Source organism: Danio rerio, chromosome 11 (genome assembly GCF_052040795.2).
Source record: "Danio rerio strain M-AB ecotype USA chromosome 11, GRCz13ab, whole genome shotgun sequence".
In the NCBI taxonomy this organism is placed as follows: Eukaryota; Metazoa; Chordata; class Actinopteri; order Cypriniformes; family Danionidae; genus Danio; species Danio rerio.
The window spans coordinates 39,634,370-39,652,914 of NC_141031.1; the positions used below are offsets into that span (position 1 = coordinate 39,634,370).

Below are 18,545 nucleotides of genomic sequence, written 5' to 3' on the forward strand. Positions count from 1 at the left end.
TAAACGATTTAGTCAGTACTTTTCTCATTCTGTATTTCTTAAGTCTCATTTCTTATGCTTGGTTGGAACAAATACTGCTTTTTAAAAACATAATTAAAACATTTAATACATTTTAATAAATAATAATCACCTTTCTCCTTCTGTATTTATTTAATTTCCTTTCCGCCATATACAGTATAAATATTAATTTGGTTGGTATAAATACAGCATTTCCATTTTTAAAATAATTTAATTATAAACATTTCTTGTATTTTCCCAAATTTTTTATTTGTTTCTTCTCCTTTGCTGCATTCATTCATTCATTCATTTTCTTGTCGGCTTAGTCCCTTAATTAATCTGGGGTCGCCACAGCGGAATGAACCGCCAACATATCCAGCAAGTTTTTACGCAGTGGATGCCCTTTCAGCCGCAACCAGTTCCTTTGCTGCATATACAGTATAAATATAATGTTTTAAAAATTTGTAATGTTTAGTAATTTTCTTTGTTGAGTTAAACAGTTTAAGAGCATTGTACAGGACAATTTAATTTAAACTATTCTGTTTTCCTCTTTCTCTTTCTGCAGCTCTGAAGTGGCATGTCTTTTAGTTGGAATAAATACAGCTTTCAACTGTTTTTTAAATAATTTAAATATTTTTTAAAACATTTCTTGTTTGTCTCTTTTCTTCTTATGTATTTCTTTATTTTCCTTTCCCCCATATACAGTATAAATAGGATGTTAACATGTTTTCAATGTACATATACATTTTAAATGTTTAGTATTTTCTTTGTTGAGTTAAACAGTTTAAAACTATTGTACAGGACATTTAAAAAAAATGTAAACAATTTATTCAGTCTTTCAGTCTTTTGCTTGTTTTTCTCTTTTCTCCTGTATTTCTTCAGCTTCGTTTCTTTTAGTTTTGTTGGAATAAATACAGCCTTTTCATTAATTTACATTTTTTATGTAGGTTTTAAAAATAGTATTTGTCGAGTTAAACACTTTAAAAGCACACAATACACTTAATTTATTCAGTCTTTTTTCCTCTCTCTCCTTCTGTATTTTTAGTTTTCTTTTCTTTTAACCTTGTTGGAATAAATACAGCTTTTCCATCTTTTTTAAATAATAATTTTTAAAACATATCTTGTTTTTCCTCCTTCTCATTCTGTATTTATCTCTTTTCCTTTCCTCCATAAACGCTTAAAATGTGTTGATTTAAATGTTTTTTTTATTTTAGCGTTTAGTACTTCTTTGTCAAGATACATAAACAGTTTTAAAGCATTGTACAAGAAACTTAAAAAAAGTTAAACAATTTATTTTGTTTTCCACTTCTGTATTTCTTTCTTTTCCTTTCCCTATTTTACAGTATTAATATGATGTTAAAATCTATTGTAAAAAAAAAACTATATACTTCTGTAAATGTTTGTATCTGATTTTTTTTTTTTTTGCAACAATCATTAAATGTAGATTTTTTTAAGAATATAAAAATCTATTAAAAAAAGACATTTTACACAAAACAAACAGATATATTCAATTAAAAAAAATGACGTTCAGGCAAAAAGTTGTATCCTACAATATTTTTACATTCCTTTTATTAATTTAATTAGTGCACATAAACAGTGTCTCACAATACGGCGTCGTAAACTCAACAATTCGATGTTCTTTTCTTTGCTCGCTCATTTTTTCTCCCTCTCCTTTACTCTCCAACCCTCCATTTCTCAGTACATTGCTCCTGTCTCCCATGTATAAATGGTTTTTGATTTCAACCAATACTGAGCAGTTACACCACAGTGGGCCAGCAACTCTATACACACACACACACACACACACACACACACACACACACACACACACACACACACACACACACACACACACACACACACACACACACACACACACACACACACACACACACACACACACACACACACACACACACACACACACACACACACACACACACACTTTCTGCAGGCAGTAAAAGGGCATTTCTCCTGCAGCCGTTCAGGCCATGAGACTCAGACTTGCACACAATCCCAACACAGGCCAGGAATATTCGCTTAACATGTAGCCTGAATGCTTTATGAACACATCTGCTAGTGCGAACCACGCAAATACTGGTGCACAGGGTCAATCAGGTGACTGATTCAGCACAGCCAAGGGCAGGTACATGTGCAAACCCTCCAAATCAGTTTATTCAACACCACCACCACCCCAATGTATGAGGAGTGTGTCAAATAAGCTGGCGCTGTCAGCAATTCAATATACATTAACAGAGTTTTTCACACAACCACTGCAGGAGCCAAACACAATTGCTCAAAATGTCAAAACGCTCTCAAAAGGGAATTTTACACTTGTGCCGGGGTGAGAAAGCAATCAGAAGTAAATCTATAAAGTAAGAGAAAATACACTGTACTTAGGGAGGAAACGAAGCAATACGCTTGGAAGAAATAATGCTGCTCTTGTTCATACATATCAGGTGCGCTGAGACAAAAAAATTATTGATTGAAATTGTGAATAACACTTTATTCTATTGTCTTTGCTACAAGCTCTTAATAAATTAATAACTGAAAATGATGCATAATTACTAGTGCTTTTTACGGAGACCAGGAAGGGACGTGATGGTGGGGGGGATATGGGTGGAAGAAAAAATTAGGTGAGACAAAAAATAAATAAATAAATAAAAAATAAAGAAAGAAAGAAAGAAAGAAAGAAATAAAATGGGTGGGAGAAAGAAAAACAGAGTGATGGAAAATTATACATATGTGAATTCTTTGCGTTTCCTCGCAAAGATGTTTTTCCACAAACCCTTCCTGTTCACTTCAAACACATCAACCCTCCTTTTTTTGCCAGGATTCTCTCGTATTTTACCATTCTATCCTGCTATCATCCTATCCTGAAGAATTTTCCCATAATTCTCTTATATTTTTAATTTTGAAAGCACGTTGAAATTAATATAAAAATATCTGCATTCACTTTCTTTCCCTAAAACTGTGCGTCAATCATCTTCATATAGCAGGATAGAATGCTAAAATATGGGAGAATCCCAGCAAAAACTGAAGGGTTGACATTTATGAAGTGAACAGAAGGTATTAAACCGGAGCACCCAGAAGAAAACCCACACCAACACGGGGAGAATAGGCAAACTCCACACAAAATTACCAACTGACCCAGCCAGGACTTGAAATAGCAACCTTCTTGCTTTGAAGAGACAGTTCTAACCACTGAGCAACCATATCGCCCCGTTTGCATTATATATATATATATATATATATATATATATATATATATATATATATATATATATATATATATATATATATATATATATATATATTGATGAATCTTTGCCCAGCACTAATTTAAATAACTATGTAACAACATTGTTTTGTATAGTTCTGTTTCCATGTATGTGTGTATCACATATACATAATAAATATATATAAAACACAGACACACACACACACATAAAAAAAACTTTTATTTTCGATGTGGTTAATGATGATTAATTTTTAGCCTAGCAATAATTTAAATATCTATGTAACAACATTGTTTTGTATAGTTTTGTTTCAATTTCTGTGTATTACATATAAATAACAATATCAATCTTTGCCCAGCACTAAACATTAAATATAATCAGGTCAAACCCAAATTTGATTGCACGTACGATTAACAAAAAAAAATTATATATGTTGTTGTTGAATAATATAACAGTTAAAGGCAAACTTATTAGACCTCTTTTGACATTGTTTTTCTTTTTCAAATATTTCCATAGTGATGAGGTATTTTTACTAAAGGATTTCTGTTTGTTTGTCTTTTCAGGAAAAATCTTATTTGCTTTAGTTTGGTTGGAATAAATCAAACTTTATTCATGAACCGCCAACTGTTCCAGCATATGTTTTACACAGCAGATGCCCTTCTAGCTGCAACCCAGTACTGGGAAACATCCATATACACTCATTCACACATACACTTTAGCCAATTTAGTTGATTCAATTCACATATAGTGCATGTCTTTGGACTGTAGGGAAAACCGAAGCACTCGGGAGAAAACTCACAGGAACACGCGGAGAACATGCAAACTCCACACAGAAATGGCAACTGGCCCAGCCGGGAGTTGAACCAGCCACCCTCTTGCTGTAAGGTGACAGTACTAACCACTGAGCCACCATGCCGCCCTTATAACAATGATGTTTTAAAAATATCATATAAATTCTACTCATTTTAACACTGAACACTGACACCATAAAAGCGTACAGCAGCTCACCTAAATATAATTTCATTCATTCATCTTCAAAACTTTTAACACTCTTCTTCCACTTCTATCAAATTAATAATACATTTTAATTTTTTTTATTATTTAGTAAATGTGTCAATAACAAATATTAATGTTTTGGCATTTATTTAATGCAGGGTCGATACCTTTAAACTGAAAAATGTGTTTACGCATGGAAAAGCAACTTTTTAATCAGTTTTTATCTTACCTTACGTTCAGGCCAGTTATATTTGGCGAAAACATCATCGTACATTTCAGTGGCTCCATCTGTTATCAGCATGATCGCCTGACTACATGAACTTCCACGGCCCGTCTGATTAATCTGCACAGCGAGAGGCAGAGATAAGGAGACATGAGAACCAGAGAGAGAGAGAGACTTTTCATTATGAGACTTTGGTTCGACATTCAGAATAAACTAACTCTGTGTAATAGCGAAGTGAGATTCACATGCACCTGAAATTTAACAACAAAATCTATTTTAGAGAGGACACCAAATAAACTAGAAAAGCAAACAGGAAATTGTCTTGCGCTTTCGGCATCTGAATTATCAGCCTCTGACAGATCGCTCATGTACTGTGTAATGCTTGTGAAAAGAGCTGTAGCTGAAAGTGGGTTTATGCTGTATTATAAAACGTTTGCTGGATGCTAGTTTCAGCCTCAGACGTCACGCTCACAGCCCAAAACACAGACTATAAATGAATATTAGAATAAAATAAACGATTTTTTGAATAATTTTCATGTTTACAGCTCTTTACAAAACATCCAAATATTTTCTTTGAGGCGATTTGTGGAAATAAAAACATCATGCTGGCCTGTTATTCAACTTTTTTTTTTATGCCCTTACACACAATGATGAATTGAAAACAAACTGTAACTGGTTGCTTTATGTGTCTTTTAGACTTCCACTTGGCTGGTCTTTAATTAATAAAAGCTGTCCATTAATCAGGTTTCATACACATTTTTACTACAAAAATTCCAGGATTTTCCTATGATTTTAAAACTTTCAGGTAAATATTCATGACCTAATATGTTTAAGAATTGTTTGTTTTTTTTTTAATTATAAATTTGAAAACTTGAAATTTATTACAGCACGTCAAAAAATATATAATTGATTGTTAAAATTGAAGTCAGAATTATTGATATTTTTAATTGTGTTATGATAGGTCCAAAAGTCATTATCATTCATGTCATTATATTATATTATAAATAAGTCTTTAAATATAAATATAATCTGTATTTATTTAGATATATCTATTTCGATCTATCCATCCATCCATCCATCCATCCATCCATCCATGCACAGAATGTCCACCATTTTAAATGGAAATCCTTCGCAAATATTTCAAATGTCATTACTTTCACTTGGGTGGTCTTTGGTCAAAAGAATTTTAGACTATTAATTTAAAGATCTGGCAACATAGCTGAATCCTGACTGATCAATAGCAAGATCTATTAGCAAAATTTATTTGATAAATAAATGGAAATCCTTTGTAATTATTACACATGTCGTTACTGTAATTTTAACCAGTTTTTAGAATCCTTAGGATAACAATAATAACTTGTCGTGAATAACAATAATAACTTCTTTTTAAAAAATCATATTAATCAAACTTTAAGTACATAAGCAGTTTTAGATTCCTTCCTGAATAACAATAATACATTATAAAAACTTTAATACAAGCTTCATGTGTCTTTCAGACTTCCACTTGGGTGGTCTTTGGTAGAAAGAAAAATGTGAGTCTATTAATTTGAAGAAGATTTGGCAACATAGCTGGATCCTGCCTGATCAATATCAAGACTTAATAGCAAAATTAATTTGATAAATAATCATCTATCTATCTATCTATCTATCTATCTATCTATCTATCTATCTATCTATCTATCTATCTATCTATCTATCTATCTATCTATCTATCTATCTATCTATCTATCTATCTATCCATCTTAATTCTTCAGGATCTATTCTTTGATGCACATAAAGTACATTATTTTAAATTACCTTTTGTAATTATTATAAATGCTTTCACTGTCATTTTGACCAGTTTAAAGCATCCTTCCTGAAAAACAATAATAATTTCATTAACAAATCATATTAATTAAATTTGAATGGTGGTATACAAGCTTTATGTGTCCTTTAGATGTCCACTTGGGTGGTCTTGAGTCAATTAATGTGAAGATCTGGATACAACATAGCTGGATCCTGACTGACCAATATTAAGACTTAACTAATAGTGGCATTTTGAATTGTCTTGTGAAAATTGCAAAAGTCATGTAATAAATAAGCAATATATATATGTAGATAAATCTTCTTTATACATTTAGAAAAAAAATATGTAATATTATTATACAAATATATATATTTAGATCTATCTATTTATCTATCTATCTATCTATCTATCTATCTATCTATCTATCTATCTATCTATCTATCTATCTATCTATCTATCTATCTATCTATCTATCTATCTATCTATCTATCTATCTATCTATCTATCTATCTATCTATCTATCTATCTATCTATCTGCACAGAAAGTCCATTCATTTTAAATAGATAGTTATAAATCCTTTGTAACTATTACAAATGCTGTTACTGTAATTTTGACAATTTTAAATCATCCTTTCCCAATAACAATAATAGTTTCCTAAAAAATCCTATTAATCAAACTTAAATGGTAGTATATATATCATATAAACATATACCAACATGAACAAAATGAGATTATGTCCACCAAGTCTACACATTTCTAACTTTATCTAATATTGCAGATAAACTGAGTCGTGTGGCGTTTCTACCAACATTACGTTTTACTGCAAAAACAATCTGCATTACTGATGATACTCAGGCTTTTGGGTTCTCCATTACAGTCTTTTTCCACCAAACGATCTGCAGTGCATGATGTCACTCGCAAACTCAAAGACTGCTGCATCTACTTGGTTCTTTTTTTTTTTTTTCCACTTTCAACCAATCAGACACAAACACAGCATGCGGTGGTTTAAAGAGGCCGGACTCTGGCTTTTACGATTACCATATTAATGGACTGGCTCTAATGAATGTGACAAATACAGATATAACCCTATCCTCCTTTCTGTCTCTGCCATTCCCCCCTCCTCGTTCTCTCCACGAGACTAGTGGTCTGAGGAAAGAGAGATAAAGGGCGCGACTGGACCGACTTTGAGCGCTATCTCGGATGCAATTGCCTTCTCTTTCATCAGCTTATTAATCAGCGCTGCCAATTAACACAATTAATCACAGAGAGAGATAGAGGTGTGTGAGGGAGGGGCAAGAACAGTGAACAAAACACACACACACACAAACACTTGAACGGAGAGCTGTCATGATATCAGACCTCTGTAATCTCCCGCTTTGGCTAATCTTCACCTACCTCATTTAAGATAGTGAAAGCCTCGCTCAGTGCATTGCCCAGGAGTCCGATTCCTTTGGCGAACAACTTGTCCAGATGCTCTTTAAAGTGCTGATGAATAAGAACAAGAGAAATGGCTTTCAGATATGTTTTAGGAGTCCTAATTTCACTGGAAATTGGGTAATTACACGCAGAAAAGTGCACGCAATTGTTTCATAAAAGAAAGACATACATCCTTATTAGTACTGTCAGCTTGAACCAGAGTGCCGTTTAGACAGGGCTCCACGTAATGGATCTCTTGGTTGTACTGGAAACACAAGGAATATTAGACAGAGCGAGCGTTAATTAAAAAAAGGCCTTGAAATTAATTTGATATCATAAAGGGTGCTGATCATTTTAATCGTGGATATTGAATTGTAGCTTCCTTGCCTTTTTTACTAAGTTGTAATGATTAAAAAAATATTTATTGCTAGCATGGTTTGCTTCCTTGCCTTTTATTGCATTTTTTTTAAGCAAAATATAACTTTTAAAACCAAAAATATATATATTTAATTGTGGCATGCTTTGCTTTCTTGTATTTTTTTGCATTTTATGAGCAAACTATAACTTTAAAAACTATATAATAATAATAATAATAACAATAATAATAATAATAATTAACATTTAATGCTGAAATGGTTTGCTTCCCTGCCTTATGCATTTTTATGACCAAACTATAACACTGAAAACCAAAAAATTTTATATTTAATGCTGGCATTGTTTGCTTCCTTCCCTTTTTATTGCATTTTACGAGTAACATAACATTCAAATCCTAAAAAAAAAACTAATTTGAATATTTATTGTTGGCATTGTTTGTTTCTTTGCCTTTTTATTGCGTTTTATGAGCAAAATATAACTTTCAAAACCAAAAAATAAATAATAATAAATAAATAATTTGAATATTTAATGCTGGCATGGTTTGCTTTCTTGCTTTTTTTATTGCATTTTATGAGCAAAATATAACATTCAAAACAAAATTTTAATAAAATGTATTGCTGGCTTTGTTTGCTTCCTTGCCTTTTATGCATTTTATGAGCAAAATATAACTTTTAAAACCCCCAAAAAAATTTTTAAAAAACAAAAATATATATATTTATTGCTGGAATGGTTTGCCTCCTTACCTTTTTATTGCATTTTATGAGCAAAATATAACTTTCAAAGCCTCCGAAAAATTATATTTAATGCTAGCATTATTTGCTTCTTTGCCTTTTATGCACTTTATAGGCAAACTTTGACTTTCAAAACAAAAAATATATTTATTTATTTAATGCTGGCATGGCATGGTTTCCTTCCTTGCATTTTATAAGCATAATAGAACATTGAAAACCAAAAAAAATGAATATTTAATTCTGTCATGGTTTGCTTTTCTTTGTATTTTATGCATTTTATGAGCAAAATATAACTTTCAAACCTAAATTTGACCATTTTTTTTTTTTGCATTTTTTGAGCAAACTATAACTTTGAAAACAGAAAAATGTTAATGGACACTATACACACAGTTCTGTCAAAACAGCTTACAAAAGAGGACTTTCATCATAGATGCCCTTTAAGTTTAATATTTTTTAAGTTTTATTGACCATAAGTTTTATTTTTAAGTTTATTTTTTTTATCAATTTAATTGCTATGATTATTACATTGCACAGTCTTTAGTGACACTTAGATTTTTCAGAAAACACTACAATTTATGTATTTGTTGCTGAAGAAATGCATATTATTGTTATAATTAATGTTGAAAATGGTTGTCGTGCTTAATATCATGAATATTTTAATACAGTATTACATGAACATTTCTCTTCATAAACAATCTTAGAACAGCTTCATTTTTAAGCAATCAAAATTTTATTATATTTTATATATTTATTTTTATATTTTATTATAATTTAATTTATTAAAATCGCATGCTTTTAAAGAAACAGAAGGCTCCATTTTCCCAAGCCTCATGCTTACACTGTACAAAATGCTGGGTTCCACACAATCGATTTGTGTTGGGGCAACATAAAGGAATTAAGTTTACTTGAGTAAAGTTGACTGAACTTAACACAATCAAGTTGTCCCAAAAGACAAGAACTATGTTATTGCTCATTTTATAAAAAAGGTTAAACAAACAGCAAATGTATTTTTTTTAGTGTAACTTAAACTCACTGCAATAATGTTGAAGAAGTCATCATCGCCGAGTGTGTCCAGTATTGAAGCAACCGTCTGTCTGGCTATAGTCAGTCTTAAACCCTTCATACTGCCACTGACGTCCACTAGAATCACAACATCTTTAGGTGAAGTGGCTGCTTGGATATACCTAAGACGACAAGAGTTCATGTTTAATCAAGATTATTCACAGGCTAATCTTGATTCTATGCTTAAAATTAGACAAAAGCTTATTGAATTTAAAAATGAATACACTAATACACTCATCACCTAATAACAAATAAGCCAACAAAAGAGAATAATTTGAACAAAAAAAGTCATTCATACCATTTTCTGTTTCTGCAATCAAATGCAATGACGCCGTGTTCGTCAGGATACCATTTCACGCCTGAAAACACACATAATGTAAAGAATTTATAGTAATTCACAGGTTGACACTCTAGTGATATATTTCCCATTACTGTCTCAGAACTATTCCAACTAAAATCATTAAGCTTGCAGATGCTTAAGTTATCTCCAGCTCAGCTTTTTAAATACATCTGTTTAGCACAAATAGCTAATATGTGTACATTTGGCACAATGCTATAAGACGCAAGATGTGATTTAGTCCGCCACAGGCTTTGATTAATGGAATGAATTTTCTCAATGTCCTCTCTGGTGGTCTGTAAAATTAAAACATTAGTGAAATCAGCCAGTTTGATCTTCATCAATTCCTGCGCTGACATAATGCCACGTTACGCACCTGGGTATTGTCGGAAAAAACCTTTAGCGCTTCCAAAGTACTGCCAGATGAGGGTTGGGTCTCTCCTGAAGTTATCCACGAAAACTTTGTTCAAGGCTTCCGACCAGTAAACTCCATTGACTATGTCAGGATCTAAAAGGACAAAGAGTAGAGTGAGAAAATGGCAACATTTATTTAAAAATCATACAAAAACATAGTTCAAACTTGACCTTTAACCCTAATTTTGTTAATCGTACAAGCCTCAAGTGGAGCAGCTGAAGTGACCTTTTTATGGTACTTTCCTAATTTAGTTTTGGAGGTCTCCTACACCCACACAAGGTTAAAAAACACTTTAATTTTCTCATAACATACACTGCAGCATTACCTAATGTATCACAGTGTCTGAAATGGTTTACTCAAGGATCAAATCTTACTAAACCCTTCCTTTCCAAGAATCTCCCCTCTTCTGATTGGTCAGATAGCCTGGTCTCTTTTAATTCGAACTTCGCTATTTTTGTTTCTTTTAGAAGCTTTAAGTGGAGTAGTTAAAGTGACCTTTTAAGAGGTCATATAGATTAAAAAAATGGTAAAAATGGTGTCTCAAACAGATAGTTCGAGCATCAAGTCTCACTAAACCCCACATTTCTAAGTCTACCCTGTTTTGATTGCTCAGAAAGCCTGGTCTCAGCTAATATGAACTTTATCCCTCGTTTTATGCCTATTAGAAGCTTTAAGTGGAGTAGTTAAAATGACCTTAGCTTTTTTTTTTATTTAGAGGTCTCATACATTCAAAAATGGTAAAAATGCTGTCTCAAACAGAGGGTTCAAGCATCAGATCTCACTAAACCCCACCTTTCCAAAAGTCTACTGTGCTCTGATTGATCAGATAACAGGATCTCTGCTAATTTAGAACTTCCTCCCTATTTTCATTCGTGGAGTAGTTAAAGTGACCTTACCTCATTTTAGAGGCATCATACATTCAAAAAAGGTGTCTCAAACAAGTGGTTTAAGCATCAGATCTCACTAAACCCCACCTTTTCAAGAGTCTCCCCTTTTCTGATTGATCAGATAGCCTGGTCTTTGCTAACGTCATTAATTTACAAGCTATAAGCAGAGTAATTAAAGTGACCTTACAAGTTTTGGAGGTCTCTTACATACTTTCAAGGTAAAAAAATCATTTATAATATACATTGCAGTATTACCTTATTTATCACACTGTCTGAAACGGTTTACTCAAGGATCCGGTCTCTCTAAACTCTGTCTTTCCAAGAGAACTTTGCTTTGATTGGTCAGATGACCCAATATGCATAGCGATTTGTCAACCACTTGAAGCGCAATTCAGAATCCGCATGCCCATATTTTAATTTCAGCTCAAGAAGCTTTATAGCAAAAGGTTTTACCCTATAAGTGGAAGAGTGAACTCTCATGCTTTGTAGATGCATGCAAAGTGTTTTTGCTTTTGCCATAGAGAAAACAGCATCTTCTTGACATGTCCGCAACCCAAACCAAAGACTTCCACGCCGGAAGTTTAAAAAAGGTCATACTAAACATTGTTCACAGACACCCAATGAAGACCACAGAGAATCTTTGTGCACATTTGTCAAACCATGAAGCAGGAAAAAAAGAAAATAATTACTGACAACTCATTTCTGGCAGATCAAAATCTGCTGTTTTCTTTTTAGTTGGGATAACTTAATTTATTCTTCGAAATCTGAAATTCTGCAGACCTTTTAGGTTCACAAACAGCTATATTACACACTACATGAAAGTGTAATATCCAATAAAGTATAATAGGACCACTTCAAATCACCTCATCTCAGTTTTACCCCCCTTCTGCTCTGAGTCCAACCTGACTCCATAAAAAACCTCTTCCCTTTGTCCTCCAGTGCACAAAGCGTCGCCAATGAAAGGCCATTACGGACGCACATAAAAGGACGAGGCGCATCCACTGTTCGTGAGCACCCACTGCAGCATCCACAGATCACAAAGGGAACAGCTACTTTAAGAGTGATTACTCTGTTCTCAGTGCGCTCTTCGCTGGGGCATTGAGCCCTTGGCTTTGTTCATTGCATCGTCCCCAGGTAGTTATTGACCCGTAGTGCTGCAGTGACACTGAGAAGTTCGTTCCTGGATCAGTAACTTCACAATGACCTGAGGTGGTTGGCTATTATCACTGCTCTATGACATACTAACTTACACCTCTCTCTATCTTTCACTCGGTTGCGTCAGGACACGCAGGAGCTGTTTATCACGTAATACAGTGGCGCATTGAAAGCTGTTAAACTGTTAATCAAGGAGCTTCTTTATTTCCCTGTTAATGATCATACAGGAACAGAAATGCTGGAAACCTGATCCTGCTTTTACGCTGCTAAAAAAATATTCCTTACAATGTAAAAAATGCTGTGTTCCACACAATTCCTCACTGAAAAATGATGTCTGCAAAATTGTAACACAATTTAAATGTGTTGAATTTAAGCAAACAAATTAAATTTAATAATGTTCAACTTAATTTGTGTTTAAATTCAGCCCAAATAAAATACAACCACTTAACTTATAATAATAAAATATCTTTTTTTTTCAGTGCTTCATGTTGTTGTTCAGTTGCCTTAATTGTTTTGGATTGAACATAAAACAATTAAGCTGAACTCAGGAATTGTGTTGATTCTGCTTATTTTAAATATGTAGTTTGAACAAGAAGCAAACAATTTTTTAAGTGGATAATCCATGTTATTCACTTATTTGCTGCTTTTTCACAATTCAAACAATCACATAAAAACATTTTTAGCAGGGATTCATAAAATTGGTCAGACTGTAAACATTTTAATAAAGGTACATGGGACTTCTTTTTTCAAATGAATGTTTTATTAATCAAAGGATCATGAAAAAAATGAATTTGGTTTTCACAAAAATAAGTAGCAGCAAAAATGGCCTTAGACTGATAACAATACGAGGGATTATAAATGACTGAGCTAATAAATCAAAATAGATAATAATTAAGTAGATCATAATTGTAGGATCATTTCTGAAGAATCATTTGACACTGACTGCATAAATGACTGCTGGAAATTCAGCTTTACTATAGCAATGTAATCTACTTTACAGTAAATTAAAATAGAAATCAGTTACTTTAAATTATTTAAAAATATATATTGCACAATATTACTACTTTAACTAAATTTTTGGTCAAACAAATCTTGGAAAAATAACATTTACACATAATAAAAAAAACACAAAATAAAACAAATTATTTTCATTCCAAAACTTTATTTTCATGCAAATCTACTTTATAAATACAAAGCTGAACTGATCATCCGTGCATATGCTTAAACTTTATTTGTTTTGGTCTCATAATTTCTTACCCACCTCTTACTTGGAATCAAATGTAGGTCTGTCACGAATTGTTGTTGTGCGATAAATTGTCATAGAAACTGTTGCAATAAGCATAAACACCAGTCATAAACCCTTTAAAATACTTATCATTCTTAAGGTTATTTAGATTCAATAATTTGATGTTAACCCTTTGACTGCCCTACGACCAAATGATTGACCATGTTTTTACTGTTTTAAATAATGACTGTTAGAGTCACTGTAGAGTCATTTAAAGAATGAATGTTTTAAATTATGGTTTAAACAAACAGCTACACTTGATTTTGGTTTTATTGTAAAAAAATGTTAAATGTAAAATGAGAATCTAAAATATTTGATGGTATACATAAAAAAAGGTGATTTAGTATTCAAAAATGTTTTTTTTTTAAAATAAATTGGTCTTAAACTTAATATTTTCAGATTTTTTTTATAGTATACGGTATGTATTAAGTCTGGTACTTTTCCTATAAACAGACAAAAATCAACCATTTGGTAGAAGTTGATATTTTAAAAATTATGGGATGTGTTGAAAAAAAAATGCGTTGAGTGTGTTAACTAGCAACATTAGGAAAAAATTATCTTGGTGGGGTAGTTAAAGAGTTTAAAAAAGTAAATGTCCTATTATATATATAATTAAATTTTCTATTAGGTAAATGTCCAAATGTCCAAACATTGACAGCGGTGAGGTAGAAATGTAAATGTCATTGTAAAATGGCTTTTTTGTTATTTGTGAATTTGTAAATATATATTGCAACGGCAAAAATAATACAAGTCATCTTCCAATACTGCACGATAAGTCGATATATTGATCATTGCCTAATTGCAATCTCACTTTTTTTTATTCCTTTAACAATAAAACAAAATTTCCACCCACATTTTTATTTCAACAATCCATTTCGCTTTGATGGATATTCGATACTCACAACCTTAATCATATTGCTAAATGGCATAACTGCACCAAATTCTTGCACTATTTCAAATGGCCGTTTAAGCTGACAAAATACAAATTGTGAATGTGACATCTAAATCTAAATATATCATTATATTAACCCAGATAAAACAAATGTCAATATTTTGATGGGTATCTTATAAGCAAATGGATATATGAAATGGATATCTATTTTTCCCGTGCTGCTGTTCAGGATAGTAAACCGTGTTTGGGATTGTACATGTTGTTGTGTTGCAATCGACCAATCAGTGTGTCAAGATGGTAGAATTGCTCTCTATATCCTATATCATGTAGGCACCGGTAAAAACAGGATGCATTACCTTTATTGTACATGTTGGTTGGCACCTGCACCACGCTGAGGCTGAGGTTGACGGATAGGTTATTAAAATGATCGTTGGGTTCCAGGAGAAACTCTCCTCCCAGCTCCACGCTATTCCCATCCTCATCCACCTCGTTTATCAGCACTGCGTTGAAATACTCATACTGTAGAAGAAAAATGAGAGACAAAGTCAATGTTTTGGAGAAAAGGAGTAAAGCTGTTAATAAAAAAGTAACAATGTTAGCTGATTAAAAAATATAAAAAATATAATATTATACTTCAGGTGACACGGTAGCTCAGTGGTTAGCACTCTCGCCTTACAGCAAGAAGGTCGCTGGTTTGAGTCCCGACAGGGTCAGTTTATCATTTCTGTGTGGAGTTTGCATGTTCTCCCCACAGTCCAAAGACATCCGCTATAGGTGAATTGGGTCAGCTAAATTGGCCGTAGTGTGTGTGTGTGTGTGTGTGTGTGTGTGTGTGTGTGTGTGTGTGTGTGTGTGTGTGTGTGTGTGTGAGTGTGTAAATGTTTTCTAATGCTGGGTTGCAGCTGAAAGGGCATCTGCTTTGTAAAACATATTATGGATAAGTTGGCAGTTCATTTCGCTGTGGTGACCCCTGATGAATAAAGGAACTAAGCCAAAGGAAAATAAATGAATGAATGAATGAATATTACACTTCTAAATATTTTGATAAAGTTTTAGTACTTGTTACAATTAGTACTTGTATGGATCAACAACATCTTAAAACTTATTTCAAAGACATTTTTATACTGATAAAAAAAAAATACATTTATAAAGTTACAGTAGGTTTCTATTTTAAACAATTCCTGCTCTTCTTATTTTGTGTGTAAGTAGTTGAAAAAAACTAATCTTTTCTTGTCACACGATTTCTGAAAAATATCACTCAAAATGCAAAACCACACCTCAAATCTCCAAAACCAGATGCTGTTTCTCAGTCTTTTCATTTGCCTCAAACACTTTTGTTAAAAACACTACACACAATTCTCTAACTAAAACACAACAATCTAACAGGAAGCCACTTGCTTTCCTTTTCCAAACACAACCAATCAAAATGCCTCACTTATTCACAAGGGCGCACACACACGCTCCTCTAATGTGCAAACACTGATTTCTTAACTGATCACTAACCAATCACTGCTTTACTCTAATATAGGCCAAAGGCAATGGGACACTGGACTGTTCTGGGGCATAAAAAACTGGTTTTCCACCCATCTACAATTTGTACCTACCGAATTTTCTCTTTTTCTAAATCCTAAATTCCTCTAAAAATGAATAGTGGAATTCTTCTGAGCCTGGCGCTGTAACGTGTATGATGACCAACCCTATGCCCACATGACGCTTTTTCCAAAAGGGGACATGGTTTTGAAAATGTGTGAAAGCAGTTGGAAAAAAACTATTTTTTTCCATAAAATTAATAGGCAGAATGAAACTGATTTTAGCATTGTAAATAATAATAATAAATGTTATTGAGCATATTAGAATCATCTCTGAAAGATCATGTGACACTGAAGAGTGGATTAATGATGCTGGAAATGCAGCGGTGGGTGACAAGAATAAATTACATTTTAATATATATAAAAAATAAAAGAGCTTCTTTAATTTTAATAATATTTCACAATTGTACTGCCTTTACTGTATTTTAATAAAATAAATAGAGAGCATAAGAGACACAGCAATTAAACCAACCCCAAACTTTCGAACAATACTACATAACAAACTTATTTAATACATCTCTATTTCTATATATTTAATTTAAGTATCAACTTTACCTCAGAAGTTTCTTCCACTCTCAGAGGACTCTCAAAAGAGTCACAGTGAGAAATGCTTCACACAGACCTTTGTGAAAACAACTCTCAGCCAGACCAAGCATTCATTCATGTTGCTGAAACTGTAAATGAATTAATCAATAACATTATTGCCATGGGATATCCTGTATTTTCGGGAAAATGTATTATATTATATTATATTATATTATATTATATTATATTATATTATATTATATTATATTATATTATATTATATTATATTATATTATGTATTTTATTTTGATATTATGTTATATTATATTATATTATGTTTTGTGATATTATATTATATTATATTATATTATATTATATTATATTATATTATGTATTGTGATATTATATTATATTATATTATATTACATTATATTATGTATTGTGATATTATATTATATTATATTATATATTATATTATGTATTGTATTTTGATATTATGTTATATTATATTATATTATATTATGTATTGTGATATTATATTATATTATATTATATTATATTATATTATATTATATTATATTATATTATATTATATTATATTATGTATTTTATTTTGATATTATGTTATATTATATTATATTACGTTTTGTGATATTATATTATATTATATTATATTATATTATATTATATTATGTATTGTGATATTATATTATATTATATTACATTATATTATGTATTGTGATATTATATTATATTATATTATATATTATATTATGTATTGTATTTTGATATTATGTTATATTATATTATATTATATTATGTATTGTGATATTATATTATATTATATTATATTATATTATATTATATTATATTATATTATATCATCATTTTAGATACATTTTATCATGCATATTAATATATATTTTTTTAAATATCAAATATTTTATATACATTTTTAATTACTTTTTTATTATAGATTTAAAAAGGAAATTTAGTCAGATATTTTCGGTCACTTGATTTTAAGATACAACTCTCGCAATCAATAAACCATAAACTATAACTTTTGCTTACTAATTTGCTGGTTTTAGTAGTTCTTAATATAGTAATTTAAGTTAAGGAAGATTTTGGATGTAGAATAAGATCATAAAGAATATGTATTTCATAATAAAAAGAAAATGACATAATAATCAAATGTACAGATAAAAATCCAGCTGTTTTTAGTGAGAATTGTTACTAAAGGGTTACCAAAATGTCTTAGTGAAATCTGAAATGTATAACTTCTTGAATGCAGACACTGTGATATAAAACTCTAAAGGAAAAACATGTATGATTAGGGTCTTTTCCTGATTAGAAAATAGGAGAATCTTAGTGCAAGATGAAAAAAAAATTAGGAAATTAAGCATTCTCTTCTCCACCAAAATAGCCAGCTATGCATAAACTATTTGACTAAACCATTAAAAATGCACATTAACAGCATACACACACACACACAAAGATTTCACGCAAGCGTCCCAGTCGAACTATAAAGGATAACGGGGCAAGAACATTTAGTTTGTGTCCAGAGGCTCTGCGTGATTAAACTACCTCTCACTTTACTGGACCAGAGGTCATTCTGTGAAAAGAGGCTATCTATC

At 31.5% G+C, this 18,545-nt stretch overlaps 1 protein-coding gene across 7 annotated transcripts in view; it reads right to left on the bottom strand.

Annotated features, from left to right (window-relative positions):
- The window catches only part of cacna2d3 (calcium channel, voltage dependent, alpha2/delta subunit 3), a 92,888-nt gene that overhangs the window by 44,192 nt on the left and 30,151 nt on the right, over positions 1 to 18,545 (bottom strand). For all 7 annotated transcript variants that reach the window (XM_087274192.2, XM_087274191.2, XM_087274190.2 and 4 more), the window contains 7 exons: positions 15,154 to 15,316; positions 10,540 to 10,671; positions 10,125 to 10,185; positions 9,798 to 9,948; positions 7,849 to 7,923; positions 7,638 to 7,727; positions 4,462 to 4,575 (listed from right to left, as the gene is read on the bottom strand). In XM_087274192.2, the coding sequence (XP_087130318.1) occupies positions 4,462 to 4,575; positions 7,638 to 7,727; positions 7,849 to 7,923; positions 9,798 to 9,948; positions 10,125 to 10,185; positions 10,540 to 10,671; positions 15,154 to 15,166 (636 nt within the window). In that variant the 5' untranslated portion in view covers positions 15,167 to 15,316. The remainder of the gene's footprint in view (positions 1 to 4,461; positions 4,576 to 7,637; positions 7,728 to 7,848; positions 7,924 to 9,797; positions 9,949 to 10,124; positions 10,186 to 10,539; positions 10,672 to 15,153; positions 15,317 to 18,545) is intronic.